The sequence below is a fragment of the Portunus trituberculatus genome, chromosome 38, assembly GCF_017591435.1.
Source record: "Portunus trituberculatus isolate SZX2019 chromosome 38, ASM1759143v1, whole genome shotgun sequence".
NCBI lineage: Eukaryota > Metazoa > Arthropoda > Malacostraca > Decapoda > Portunidae > Portunus > Portunus trituberculatus.
In genome coordinates, this window is record NC_059292.1 from 33,159,727 (window position 1) to 33,174,886 (window position 15,160).

The following is a 15,160-nucleotide window of genomic DNA, read 5'->3' on the forward strand; positions in this document are numbered from 1 at the left end:
TCTCACCAGATTCATTATTTTCATCACTAATAAGCCTGTTTGGTGTCATCGTAAGTTTCTAAATAAAAAACTACCGATAGGATGCAGAAGAATGTTGTTTTTCTCAAGACTGCAGCAGGACTAGGGATGCACACCAGCGTTCAGTATACCAGTATTATGGTAATACCGGTATTAGCAGTATTACCAGTAATACGATATCAGAACGGTACAGTGGTGGCTGCAAGAAGAGAGATGACAGAGCTTTTTATATAACCAAATGTGCGGCTGTTTGATTACCAGATTTTTTCACCACCATTAAGCCTTTGGTGTTAATGTAAGTTTATAAACGAAAAACTACAGATAGAATACAGGAAAATGTTATTCTGATGACTGCGGCAGCATAAGTCACAACTGGTGGAGGGGGAAGGGGGACGCCAGGGGGCCTTTGTTTACAACCACGTGTGTGGACATTCGACTATCAGATATTCTTTTGAGTATTAAATCAAACATTTGTGTTCAAATATTGAAAAGGTTGAGTATTCAGACGTTCGAGTATTGAGTCTCCACTGTATATATATATATATATATATATATATATATATATATATATATATATATATATATATATATATATATATATATATATATATATGTGTGTGTGTGTGTGTGTGTGTGTTTGTGTGTTTATTTGTATATTTGCAAAGAAAATTTACAGTAGAAATTATGAGAAGGTAATGAGGAGATGTCCTTTAGGTATGTGGATTTAATAGCAGGTACAGTAACTTGAAATGGAAATATTTAAAAGAAAAGTGATATATTTGCTAAGATGATAGAAATGGGTAAATGTTTCATTGTAATGGAACAGAAGATACTGCAGAAAAGAAATTCCCTTGCAGGAATTGTCAAGAACAATAATCAGCATCGTAGATTTGAAAGACCTGTACAAGGAAAGATATGGTGCTGGACTTTTACAAGATACAAGCTAGTTTCTGAACTTTGTCAGTAAAATAATGTGAACTTGCTCAGGTTTTGATGTATTTTATGGTAGTCAGTTTAAAGAGCTATCAATTTTGGTATGGCTGAAAGTACCCATGAATTCAGTACCAATTAAAATATGACATGTAATCTATTCAGCTTGATTATGATATTTAAAAAAAAACTTATAAACACCTACTTTTGTCCCCATAAACTTTTTTTATCTTTCTTCTCGATCTTTTTAAAATTATTAGATTATAAATATGCTATGAAATAGATAGCTCTGGAAATTGGAGGAGTTGGCAGACTAGAAATGTGTCCCATATTGTGTGATGAAAACCTGTGAATTACATTAAAATTGTCTTGGAACACCATTATTCTAAGTCACACCAGTTCAGAATACAGCTTCTCTCCCATTTGGTGCTTCATCGCCATTTTCTTGCCCATATATGCTTTTCATGACTGAAGAAAGACTGCTTGATGAAAGGAGCAAAGGGGCATGTAATCTTTAGCCAGATGTTATATGTATATGTTGAAAGTACATAACTGAAAATACACCAACACCTGGAACTCACTGATACTCTGCTTACCAAGTGATGCAAGCATGAACAGGTGAAGGCACAGAAGAAACGATGGTGAACTTCACCAAGAGCATGTGTTATCACAAATGCCAAAGAATAACACAGCTTTTGCAAGCACAGCATGTTCAACACAATGTACATATGATCATTCTCACTTTTAATTACCTGATGAGAGGGTGATGTAAGAATACATTATGTGTAATGGAAATTTTATGAAACCTTACATAATCAGATTTACTAATATGATAATATAGCAGTGTTTGCTTGTTAATATGTGGAGGGTAAACTTCTGTTTACTACAGGTGTATGATAATCTGTTAATGTAGTATGGTGAGCTTGTCTAATTACAAAATATCTCATTGAATGTACGTAATACCAATGAATCTAGAAAAAGAGGAGGTAAAAGTTGAAAAGTGTCATATAAAAGAGCCTAGAAAACTGGGTTGCATTTTAATGTCATTGACTTTTGAAGCTATCTCAAATTATAATGTTCAATGATAATGATAGTTTAAATTTTCTTATTTTTTTATTTCTTTAACAGTATTTTCAAAGGATGCTCTGGGTCAGGTGAAGGAATGCGCTGTGACTCTGTAAATAGCCTCGGGAGCCATGAGCCCGGCTGTCCTTCAGCCCAGGGATTACAAGGCTCCAGGCACCTCCTCGATGACTCTGAACTAGACCCTCCTCCACCTCCTCAGCATGACTGCACCTCACCACCTTCACATACTCTTACTCGCACTTGGTAAGACCAAAACTCTGTGTGTGTGTGTGTGTGTGTGTGTGTGTGTGTTTCTAAAGTTCATGAAATTTACAAAAAACAAACTATTCAATGTTTTTGGTGTCATTTTCAAAATCAAACGACTGAAATTGCTCTTCATTGTAATACACAGGTCTGGTCTGTCATCTGACTCAGAGACTGAGGTGGTGTTTGAGGTGAGTGGGGAAGACTGTGGTGTGCAGGGACCACTAAAGCGCAAGACTGTTATCAAGGATGGCCGCCGACCAGCTGTTTCTGCTTGGCATAGATACTGGGTAAGTACTGTTATAATGATGTATATTAAAACCTCCAAAGTCAGCACTCTGTAAGTTAGAATTCTTCATACTAAATCTGCAAAGAAACAAAATTTATAATTTGAAAAAGTCCAAAAATGTATTTTATGCTGTTTAGTTGGCACCATGCTGATTCAAATGAACCAAGTCAAACCTTGTTTCAACTGCTTGTTGTGGTCAAGATTGGAAGGTTTAGTCCACTTTTTGCAGTAGCATGTCCAGAAGAATACCTTGTGTAAATTTCTAAACAATCATTGTACAATATGTCACTCATAATTTAAAGGAAATACAAGTAGATGGAATTGTTGCCAAAGCAAGCTGATTGAAAAGCATCATTTTGAAAAGTTTGTTTCATGTTTCCTCAAAATATATTTTCACCTACTTTCTTTTTTATTTAATTGGATAATTTCAAACATTCATGATTTGAATTACTAATGAAGTTTTGTTCTACGTTTAGGTCCAGTTATGGGGAGGAGCACTTGTGTATTACCATCCAAAGAGCCTCACCTCTCGTGGCCAAGAACGAGCAGACTTCAAAACATCCCCATGTAAACTACAACCTTTGGCTGGATCAGAGGGAAAGTTGGTGTTAGTTGGTCCACATGATGCACAATCCCAGCCTGATGTGTTCCAGGTTAGGGTATACTCCTTGGTAATATCTTATTCTTGTGGTTTGTCTTGCCTGCTGTTGGTGGAGGGCATTATTTGGGGCTGAAATAGAGACAGGTATCTGATTAGTCTTGTTGTGCATGTTTGTCAAAATTGCACTGTTTTGATATAAAATTAATATTTTTTGTATTGGAAAGTAGTCACAACCATTGAAAACGGACATTTTATATATATATATATATATATATATATATATATATATATATATATATATATATATATATATATATATATATATATATATATATATATATATATATATATATATATATATATATATATATATATATATATATATATATATATATATATATATATATATATATATATATATATATATATATATATATTTTTTTTTTTTTTTTTTTTTTTTTTTTTTTACACAGTTATAGAAATTGCAACCATTTTGGATTGTTTATGCTCAAATCACCTTTCTTGTTACCATTAACAGCACATAAAGAATACATAAAGAATAAGGTCATGCTTTTTGAAATTCTTATGTCTTAGGCAGTATTCATCAAATCAACCTATAATGTTTATTCTTGTGTAAGTAGTTGGCATGAAAATATATTTAGTTTTTTCTTTTTTTAACAGCTTTCTGACCCAGCCAAGGCTACAATATACAAGTTCCGGGCTCCCTCAGTATCTGCTGCCAAATCTTGGATCTCAAACCTTCAACAAGCTCTCTCAGAAAACACTCAAATACCACCAGATTCTTTAGAAAATTTGATGACATTTGAATAATATATCACATTTGCATTTTTTAAGTGGTGAAACTTTGCTGTAATGATAGAATGAGCATAAATAAGTGTATGCTCTCTCTGAAGACAGTAGGAAGTGAATAATATTCGTGACTGTATATGGTATTTATTTGTATTTCACGTTAATCAACCCTGAAACCCAGATGAAGGATTTGCATACAAACAGCAGTGTATTTCCTTTGCTTCAGTTAGCAAAATGTTTTATTTGCAAAAGTATTTGGTCATTTTCTTCTTCATATTCAAATAGATATAGGAAGAGCTTGGAGTATATAGTTTCATATAGATTTTAGGAGCTCTGGGTTACTCTCTCTCTCTCTCTCTCTCTCTCTCTCTCTCTCTCTCTCTCTCTCTCTCTCTCTCTCTCTCTCTCTCTCTCTCTCTCTCTCTCTCTCTCTCTCTCTCTCTCTCTCTCTCTCTCTCTCTCTCTCTCTCTCTCTCTCTCTCTCTCCAATTTTATGTGTACCTTATTTATATCTATAGTTTTCTGCCAGTATTGACTGGAAGCAGCCAGAATAATAGCACTTTGTGTTATACATGGAGACAAATACCAAATATTCATCATATAGACAATTCCATGCTTGTCATTGGTCCTGAAGGAGTGTTGTTATCACAAGGAGGATACGAAAGAGTAGTTTCTAAAGGATGGTTAGAATTTAGTCATGCTGGTAGTTTCTGGTGCTGAAAAGTACCAGTGATGGTCAGAGAAAACATAAGTCTAGTCCTGCTACAGTCCTAACTGCCAAAGGAATTATGTGTTTACATGTGTAACACCACAGATGAATTATTTATGATAGAGCAGAAAAGGGTTGCATATTATGAAGTGTACAAGCAAAATTACTATGATACATGATTACATTGTCAGTCCACTACAAATAAATATGAGGTTTCATAAAGTTTTGTTGATTTTCTCTTCAAAATTAAGAATATGTCATTAAAGTTTATATTTGTGAAGATTTATAATTATTTGCTCATTTTATTTCTTTTACTTCTCTTTTTATCTAATTTTTATTTAGTTTTCTATTTATTTGCTTATCTTATTTTATAGATTTTATTTATTTGTCATTATTATTCTTAATCTATTTTTTTTTTTATTTATAATTATATATATATATATATATATATATATATATATATATATATATATATATATATATATATATATATATATATATATATATATAAGAACATTGATGTTTTAAGTAAGTGACAGAAGGCAGTTATTGTAGTTGTGTATCAAGGTGAAGACATATGGCAAAGTAAAGGTTAGCAAAAAAGTTACAAAAATCAGACAGATAAATTTACTTAAGTAGCAGCAGTAGTAGTGGTAGTAGTAGTAGTAGTAGTAGTAGTAGTAGTAGTAGCAGTAGGCCCGACCTTAACTAATTTGGCACCCTAGGCAAGATTTTAGGTGGCACCCCTCTTGCCTCACAGTAAATTCCATTGCTGGTGTATACATACTCACAAGAAACTAAATAGCTTTATCTAGGACATTCTCTTATTCAAAGAAAGCAATTGCCCAATCAAATGACATGATACCAACTAGTTTTAAGAATAGTGTAAGTTGCTTTTTTTTTCCTTCCCCCATATATGCTATCCCCTGGATGGACGGTGCCCTTAGCATTTGCCTATACTGCCTATGCCACAGGCCAGCCCTGAATAGCAGTAGTATAGTGGTAGTGGTAGTGGTGGTAGTAGTAGAAGTAGTAGTAGGAGGAGTATAGTGGGACTGCTCTCATACTGAGTTTTGGGTGTGGTCTAGTCTGGAATTTCTGTAACTACAGCCTTGCAGTGTTTCCTGTGCTCTGGTTGGCAAATGATGGCCTGATGCAGTTAGGTTTTGCTGTGTCCTGACTTGACTCGTCTGTGCGTGTGTTTTTGAATACCACATGGTTATAGATTTTATGAAGTGAGTGATATAATAAATTATCTTTAATAGTAGTTTTTGTTGTTCTCTCTCTCTCTCTCTCTCTCTCTCTCTCTCTCTCTCTCTCTCTCTCTCTCTCTCTCTCTCTCTCTCTCTCTCTCTCTCTCTCTCTCTATCTATCAAGCAAAACAAATTGCCTTGAATATAAGCAGATATTTCCAGCCAGCCAGCCAGCCAGAGAGAGAGAGAGAGAGAGATTGGTTAAGTGAATGTTTTTATTCACAAAACATTTACGAACTTGTGAATACAGTACATGATATTATGCATGTAATATAAGGAGAGCTAATCCTTATTTACTACTCACACTTAATTCTGAACATGAGCATAACACACTAGTTTATAGCACAAAACTGGTGATGTGGCCTCAAGATTTTGAGGGAGCATTGTCAACAAATAAGCTGTGCAAGGCTCCCTTGGGTATTTTTTACCACAGGCAGCAGATTAAGTCTTGACTGCTGCCTGCAGTATGCATTGTAAGTACACCTCCATCTTTGTAGTGACTGAGGTGAAGGGTGACATAACACGTTTGCCTGATCCCCAAGGCTTGATCATTAACTGTCAGGCCAGCCAAAATATCCTTCTGCCCAAGAGTGATGAGGCTACTAACAGAGAGAGGGGGGAAGGCAGCTTGACTGACGGACAGGCAGCAGCTTCTTTTTCTTCTTATATTCTTACAACACATAGATAGATATAGATCTCTGATAGATGCAAAATTGCATGAAATATAAATTATATATATATATATATATATATATATATATATATATATATATATATATATATATATATATATATATATATATACACACACACACACATAAAGAGAGAGAGAGAGAGAGAGAGATTTGATTTGATTTGATAAATTTATTACGCCCATATGGCAGCAGAGAGAGAGAGACGTGACATGCCCTGTACAAATCAACATGATGCTCTCTCTCTCTCTCTCTCTCTCTCTCTCTATTGCTATCCTTATCACATACTATTGTTATCATTATTGCTACTAGCCTACTACATATTATGTAGTAGTTCAGTACGCTCTCATGAAACATGGGCAACGCAAGTGACACAGCGCAAAACATGGCAGAAAACAACATATTACTGTTTTAAGTGTATGCAGGCAAGCTGGCTGATAGCATGAACAAGGATACCACTGCACAAGCGCACACCTGTGGCAGTTGCGCCAAGCTGCTGTTGGAGTACAGGTAAGACAAAGGCAGCATGCAAAACCATAAAAACTTAAATCTCTGCTCCGGATTGCTTTTTGGGTGCTACACAGCCTTTAGAGGTTAGAGGATATGACTTACTGTACTACCTTGCAAATATTAAAATCATTGGTTGAGTGAAACTATAAATCGACCTAAATAATGACTCTACTACCCGAAATCCTTTTGATTAAAGTTTAAGTGGTGACATCCGATATGATAACTGAGTAACGGGTGCTCCCAGTAGCCCGTAAATGTAGAAAAAAATGGCAATTATTCCATTAGGCGCCGCAACAGCTTAGATCATATGGCACCGTTAGGGTTAACGGGAGAACGCTATATCGGGCAACTAAGCAAGGATTCGAGCACGAGCCACCTTAACCAACTATGCCACCCAGCCCCCTCGTAAATTTGAACGACTATTTACTAAATGATATGATAGCGCCGATGTTTCTAATATGCATCGTAACAAGTTACGAGATTGGCTGTTTGAGTTACGTAAGCTCGTAGGAGTACGGTGTTTCGAACAAACGACCAGCGGAATTCGAACCGCAATCCGGACATGTGGACCGCTGGTCGGCTACTTGTGACAGAGACGCACATTTCTGAATAAGTAATATATATATATATATATATATATATATATATATATATATATATATATATATATATATATATATGATTTTTTTATTAGTTTTCTAATTAAGCTTCATCAATATTGACAATAAAGTAAATAGCATTTTATGGTAGTCATCATGAACTACATTGCTGGGGTCTGCTGCTTGTCAGTCATTTAAGCTGTGCTCCTCCCTCTCTCTTTCAGTTTGCGACTTCTGACAAGATTTTTTTTTTTTTTTTTTAACAGACTTACACACAGAGGCTGTGATTGCGTGCTCTTTCCGAGCAGCCGTACTTTTTACCACCCTACCTGTATCATAGACATTTCTCTTGATCATATCTTCTCTGCCATCTCAACTATCGGCAGAGTGTATCTGGTCAATTTACCTTTCCAAGAATTTCTACCTAGTAATGAAACTTCTGTCTGTGGTACCACAGTAGTACGCTATTGTTAATAACCATCAACAGGTTACTTACGGAAGACTTACCAAATGTGTCATTTATAGCCTACTTTCATCTATGACTAAACGGAAAATCAACCTGCGTTTTTTGCTTCAAGTACTTGCAGTGTACATCCACTTTTCCTAATTTTAAGAATTAACGAGAACATCAGGAAAATGCGTTTGAATGAAAAGAATAATAAAAATATGCGGTATGATCCAAGGTATTGAAAGTATTACAGTTTCTTTTGTTAACCATAAAATAGGATGTTTTCTACCAGGAGGAAGTAGGGCGCGGAAGGCCGAGGGTTAAGCGCCCCGATGCTGATGTAAACAGTGGTGCTGTCATGAGTGGTTGAACGTGTGTATCGTGTAATTGCCCCATTTTGGAGGCTATTCTGCGACTAATATGGAAGAAAAAGATAGAGATCCAGCTGCTCTCCATGTCATCGTTGTGGGATTTCATCACAAGAAAGGGATGCAGGTAAAATCAATAATTCTCTATTGTAATTGTCCAAACAAACTCTGCCATAAGGTCACAAGTGTTTTCACAACTGCAGTGTCACTAGTTGTGAATTCCTTCTTAACCAGGAAATACCATGAATGCTAATTGCATGTCACAATATCCACACCTACAATCGCCAGAGGGTCGTCAGTTCCTGCGAGAGTTATCTTAACAATACACTTGGCTGACTTGTCGCGAGGTGCGAATTACGCTAGATAAGAAATTCACTTCACATGACCACCCTCCATTCATAGCTAATCGCTGGAATGTGTGCCACCTCAGGCTATTGGATACTGGAATAATTGTTGGAAGTCATGCTTATAGTATTGATACTCTAATGTTGTGCCAAAGTATTATGTTTGTTTGATTGTCCTGATTTATGCTATCATTAGTTAGGTTTTTCTTCTTAAATTGAAAAAAGTTAATGATCAGCGTAAATTTTTATTTTATTTTATTGTGTGCTATGATTTCCCATTGTTTTCATTTGTGCTGAAAACTTTAGATAATTTTTTCACCAGGTGGAGTATGCATACCCACCATTATCCGAGAGTGATGATTGTGAGCTGCCTGACTTGTGGCGCCACTTGCCATCCCTCTGCCTCCCTGACGGTGCCCACAATCATGAAGCAGATACTGTCTTCTTCCACTTGCCACATCTCACAAAGCCAGACCAGACCGTGTATGGAGTGTCCTGCTACAGACAGATTGATGCCGAGGTGCGAGAGTATGAAGAAAAGTGTTGTTTCTGAGTGTTTTTATTCCTGCTGTTCATAGAAAAAAAAAGTTGATTACTTGAATTTTTAGATGAGTCACACTAAACTAACCTAAAATAGATTTTTGTCAGAGTTTCCTTGTTTTCATGTGGCTGGTAGTAGTATGGATAATGAGAGGTTGAAATTGATATGATGTTATCTCTTTCAGAACAAAAGCAAAACCTAATATAACACAAGGTTGATTAGATGTATTTTGTTTCATGTTTTATATATAAGTAACTATTTGATAATGATTTATCATTTTAATTGTATTTATGCCTTTCACCAACAGAAAATCACAAACAAAAGTGCAGACATTACCCGCAATACTGTGCAGAAATCTGTGTGTGTTCTGAGTACACTTCCCATATATGGATATATACAGGTAAGCTTTCTCTCTCTCTCTCTCTCTCTCTCTCTCTCTCTCTCTCTCTCTCTCTCTCTCTCTCTCTCTCTCTCTCATTTTATATATATTTTTTTTATTCATCCTTCCTCATTTTGGGAACTGGAAAGAATGAATTCTTTGTGGTTTAATTTGAATTGGATAAATTGCTCCCCATTTTGAGCATTCCAAAATAACTAATTATAAGTTGGAATCATGAGGTATAACTGTATTCACAGATGAGTTATCACTGAAATGCTTTTTTCAGCAGCATTGTTATAATGATAGGGTTAACTAATTGAGGCCAGGCTCAAATTCACATGATATGTATGGAACCTACATTTCATGTATGCTTCATTGTTTCCTCTTACACAGGAACGTCTACAAGTTACAACAAAGGTTTATTTCAAAGGAGCAGACTTTTCAGATGTGCAGGACTTGAAGGGATTGTATCAGGATCTCAATTCTACAAACTGGAGGGACAAGCTGGCTCATGGTGAGTCTCCTGATGTATTATGCTAAGAACAAAGTATGTAATTAGCATACTATACAAACATGCATAAACAGTATATATATATATATATATATATATATATATATATATATATATATATATATATATATATATATATATATATATATATATATATATATATATATATATATATATATATATATATATATATATATATATATATATATATATATATATATATATATATATATATATATATATATATATATATATATATATATATATATATATATATATATATATATATATATATATATATATATATATATATATATATATATATATATATATATATATATATATATATATATATATATATATATATATATATATATATATATATATATATATATATATATATATATATATATATATATATATATATATATATATATATATATATATATATATATATATATATATATATATATATATATATATATATATATATATATATATATATATATATATATATATATATATATATATATATATATATATATATATATATATATATATATATATATATATATATATATATATATATATATATATATATATATATATATATATATATATATATATATATATATATATATATATATATATATATATATATATATATATATATATATATATATATATATATATATATATATATATATATATATATATATATATATATATATATATATATATATATATATATATATATATATATATATATATATATATATATATATATATATATATATATATATATATATATATATATATATATATATATATATATATATATATATATATATATATATATATATATATATATATATATATATATATATATATATATATATATATATATATACATATGCATTGCATTGATAAATTAGATAAATTTTCCTTTTCTCTTTGTTCGTATTTTCTTAGGTGGAGTATTGAATCAAGAATGGAATTCATATCACTGATATTTATGTTTTGAAGGAATGCAACAATGTCACATCACATTAAGGAACAGTCAGATTTTAAGTGTTAAAGTAAACTTTATATTTTTGTCTTGGATTTGTTGTTGATATATTCTGAAGGAAATGGTGTTTTTTTTCCATAGTTGATCATGAGGATAAATATGGTAAGGGAAATCATTATATATTTCTTCAGCATCTCTCTCTCTCTCTCTCTCTCTCTCTCTCTCTCTCTCTCTCTCTCTCTCTCTCTCTCTCTCTCTCTCTCTCTCTCTCTGCTCACATGAAGGTTCAAAGATTATCACTTACAAGGAAAGATGCAGACTGGAGTTGTAAGGATTTGGAGCATGCAGTATTTTCAAATAAAACCTATTTTCATGTCATCAGGTCAATTAGGCAGACATAATGGTAATCAAAAGACTTCAACAGACATAGGTGAGAGGTAGTTTGAATATGTAGATGATTATGAGATATGAAAAACAAGAACTGACACTACCATTGGTCTACACACAGGTGTGTTTGTATCTGATGCCGTGAGGGTGTTTGGCCGAAACATCTTGGTCCTGTTCAAGTTGATACTATTGGAGAAGCGAGTGTTGTTTTACCACAGTCCTGTGGGTCCACTTGTGCGCACCATCACTTCCCTCATGGCTCTTTTTCCTGACAACTTCCCCAACGGCTTGGCTCATGCTGCTTCAATGAGGTTTGTGACCACTAGTAAAATTTTTCCCAAGGAGTATTTACCTTATTGTTTTATAATCTATTACACTTAGTGATGTTTGGGTCTTTGAACATTAAAAGTTAGGTTTATATAAAAACAAAAACATTTGAAATGCAAGCATATTAGTGCACATCCATTTAGACTGTAATAAGGTATTCCCCAAAAATGTTTAAGCAAAACTACAGGTATTCAGAACATAATCATAGTGATAGCAGTTCTTTGGCTTGTTTTGTTTTATATACACAAGAAAAATATCTTCTTTGACCATAACTTGTATTGAAAACTTATTTTATTAATAATTAACCCAAAAAACAAACCAAAAAAAATTGACTGAAAAATTTAACTAACATCAGTTGAATGAAAAAGAAAGAGAAAAAAAAAAATAACTATATGTTTATTCATATACCAGACTGCCATCCCCATGAAGAAATCACTTGAAACAAGGCAGCTACACTTACAACCACAACAAGAATTAAATAGATCAATAAAAAAAAAAAAAAAAAGAAGGTAAATAAACTAGCATTTTATATATAAATAAGGAAATAAATTCAATTAAGAATAGAATTTATTTCCTCTCTTAGGCTTCAAGGGTGGGGAGAACAGATCCTCAGTGACCAGATTTGCATTACGATGTTAATTCATGCAATCATATCTGGACATCTTTACTCAGAATTTGACTGGCTTACCTGTACTACACCATATTTGTCCCATCCTTTAACTATATTGATCCATTCAGTTGATTGGTGTGTATGTGGACAAACCTTATAGTTTTGATGAGCTAAATAGAATATTATTGGTAAAAGTAAGATTGGTGAAAGTCATTGAGAATCTTTTATAAATTTACCATTCAGAAAAGTTCGAGCTTTTCTTCCTACATGTGATGACACTGACAGGTCACGAGGTCTTCTGGGCCTAGCCCCACTACTGCCCAACCCAACTGAAGCTGATTATAAGGATGTGTGTTATGCTGAAGATGCTCTGACAACTGGGGTTGGCAGGTAAAACTGTTCAAACCACAATACTGTGCCTGATTGGTACATGTGTGTGTCATATTGCATGTCTGGGCAAGCTACTATGGGGACAGGATGCTGCACATAAAAGCTAAAAGAAACTAGCAAGGTGTTTTAGCCTTTTAGTGTTGTAGATATTCTTATTGAAGCTTGCATACTTCTTCACATTGCTACATGCTACACTAAAATTTTGTTTGTCATATACTATTTTTACTAAAACACTTATGCCTTCAGAAGCATTTCTTGGGGATGCATTTTTTAATCATGTAACTATTAGAATTCCTTTACTAATTGCATTCATTAAGTAAGTAAAATTTCCCAACTAAATATTTATGGATATCAGTCTTATTTTCAGAATACATACAAGATTTACTGAACACCATATCACAAAACAAATGGCAAACCTGGATAGTGGATATTGTCTTTTTTTTTTTTAGCTATTCTTTACAGCTTGTGCACAAGCTGGGTTGGTGGACATACAATGATACAAATTAGGAATGTCAGGAGGTTGGGCAAATCCTGGAGCAGGTGTAAGGCAGGGTGCCACTGTATATGAAAATTTCTGAAATATTTGTAGAAACTATGAATTGATAATAAGGGGCACCTTTTTGCTTTGTGTTTTAGTATTTGGAATCAAGTAACTATGTTTGAGCACTGAATTAATGTGCAGTAACCAAAGCAACTATGAGTTCAGAATTTTGTTAGAAAACTCTTTTGTTAAAAATGGAGGCATTCAATAAAAGAGGTTCCACAATATACATCTTGATACTTGATATATGGGATTTTCTTAGGGGAGGCCTCAGCAGAATTGTCCACTTTCTTCTGTCTATACCAGTCTATAGTTGAGTTTCTCTCTCTCTCTCTCTCTCTCTCTCTCTCTCTCTCTCTCTCTCTCTCTCTCTCTCTCTCTCTCTCTCTCTCTCTCTCTCTCTCCTCATTTTGTAAGGGTTGATGTTTGGTGCTTGGTTATACATAGATTGCTTTGTTTTTTGTCATGTAACAGGAAATGGTCTACAGAGAGCATTTTATGATGTTTTCACTTACAGTGACTTGTTCATAATGCCAAATCCTTTTGTGGACTAAGTTGTAGCATTTATAATGCAATTTTCTTGTGTGATGCCTGTGAGTCTACCAGTCTGCCAGTCTTTCTGACTTGACGTAAGTTTTGTGTGTATGTAGACTCAAGACTGCTAATCCTTGCTGTAATTCAGTCATCCTCTATAATGTCATCAACATACATCTAGTTTTTGTATTGTAAATCAGCTAGTTATTGTCTTATTACTAAGTTACACAATATGCAAAATCACTATCATTATTGTTTTTCATTAATACAGTTTTTTCCTCCATTTTCAGTAACTCAAGAATTTTTAGTGTGATGTGTTTCACATTCTCATTGGAATTCAGTATCTATTTATTTGATAGACTTTACAAATTACTGATATGTACTATCACCATCACCGTGATTTTTTTTTTTTTTTTTTTTTTTTTACTAAGAACATAAAGTTAGGAAAGCTGTAAGAAGCCATCAGGCCTACATGTGGCATTCCCTGTTTGAAACCTACCTATCTTTTTGCACCTATCATCCCTGTCCATCATAAAGATGTAAGAAATGAAATATAAAATAATGGAATCTGATTTCATGCAGTACAAAAATGTACAAACCAATCAACCACCAATTGCTATTGCTATGGTTTTAACTCCTACCAACTCTGTCTACACATGCAACTGTGCTACCATCTTTGGAAATCAAAAGTGTTTAATATTATTATTTTTATTTAGCTCATTCTTATTGCATGTTTCTCCAAAGCATCACCGGAAGGGCAATAAACAAACTCTTAAAACCAGGAAAATTATTACATTACAAACAAATAACTACAGAAACCTGATGAAATTCAAAGAAGAACATCACTAGATTATTTGCCATGGCTGTGGCAGCTGCTGTTTGCATATATGCATTAGATATCAATATTATACATGTCTGCATGTGTGTAGCATAATAAGCCACAAGATATACATCAATGTACAGTAGTTTTCTAAGGTGTTCTAGGAAGAAAATCATATATTCTCAGAAATGAAAGACCAAATAATTCTAAG

At 33.2% G+C, this 15,160-nt stretch overlaps 2 protein-coding genes across 15 annotated transcripts in view; both read left to right on the top strand.

Moving 5' to 3' along the window:
* LOC123514763 (ras-specific guanine nucleotide-releasing factor RalGPS1-like) overlaps positions 1-4,908 on the top strand; it is a 101,742-nt gene extending 96,834 nt beyond the window's left edge. For 7 of the 9 annotated variants that reach the window (XM_045272876.1, XM_045272881.1, XM_045272879.1 and 4 more), the window contains 4 exons: positions 2,077-2,277; positions 2,426-2,567; positions 3,043-3,237; positions 3,849-4,908. In XM_045272876.1, the coding sequence (XP_045128811.1) occupies positions 2,077-2,277; positions 2,426-2,567; positions 3,043-3,237; positions 3,849-3,998 (688 nt within the window). In that variant the 3' untranslated portion in view covers positions 3,999-4,908. The remainder of the gene's footprint in view (positions 1-2,076; positions 2,278-2,425; positions 2,568-3,042; positions 3,238-3,848) is intronic. The other 2 variants (XM_045272877.1, XM_045272882.1) reach the window with 1 other exon arrangement.
* A 3,568-nt stretch (positions 4,909-8,476) lies between these two features.
* The window catches only part of LOC123514950 (late secretory pathway protein AVL9 homolog), a 32,076-nt gene continuing 25,392 nt past the window's right edge, over positions 8,477-15,160 (top strand). The window contains exons 1-7 of one of the 6 annotated variants that reach the window (XM_045273221.1): positions 8,477-8,683; positions 9,223-9,420; positions 9,749-9,841; positions 10,214-10,334; positions 11,482-11,502; positions 11,849-12,038; positions 12,908-13,054. In XM_045273221.1, the coding sequence (XP_045129156.1) occupies positions 8,609-8,683; positions 9,223-9,420; positions 9,749-9,841; positions 10,214-10,334; positions 11,482-11,502; positions 11,849-12,038; positions 12,908-13,054 (845 nt within the window). In that variant the 5' untranslated portion in view covers positions 8,477-8,608. The remainder of the gene's footprint in view (positions 8,684-9,222; positions 9,421-9,748; positions 9,842-10,213; positions 10,335-11,481; positions 11,503-11,848; positions 12,039-12,907; positions 13,055-15,160) is intronic. The other 5 variants (XM_045273223.1, XM_045273222.1, XM_045273227.1 and 2 more) reach the window with 5 other exon arrangements.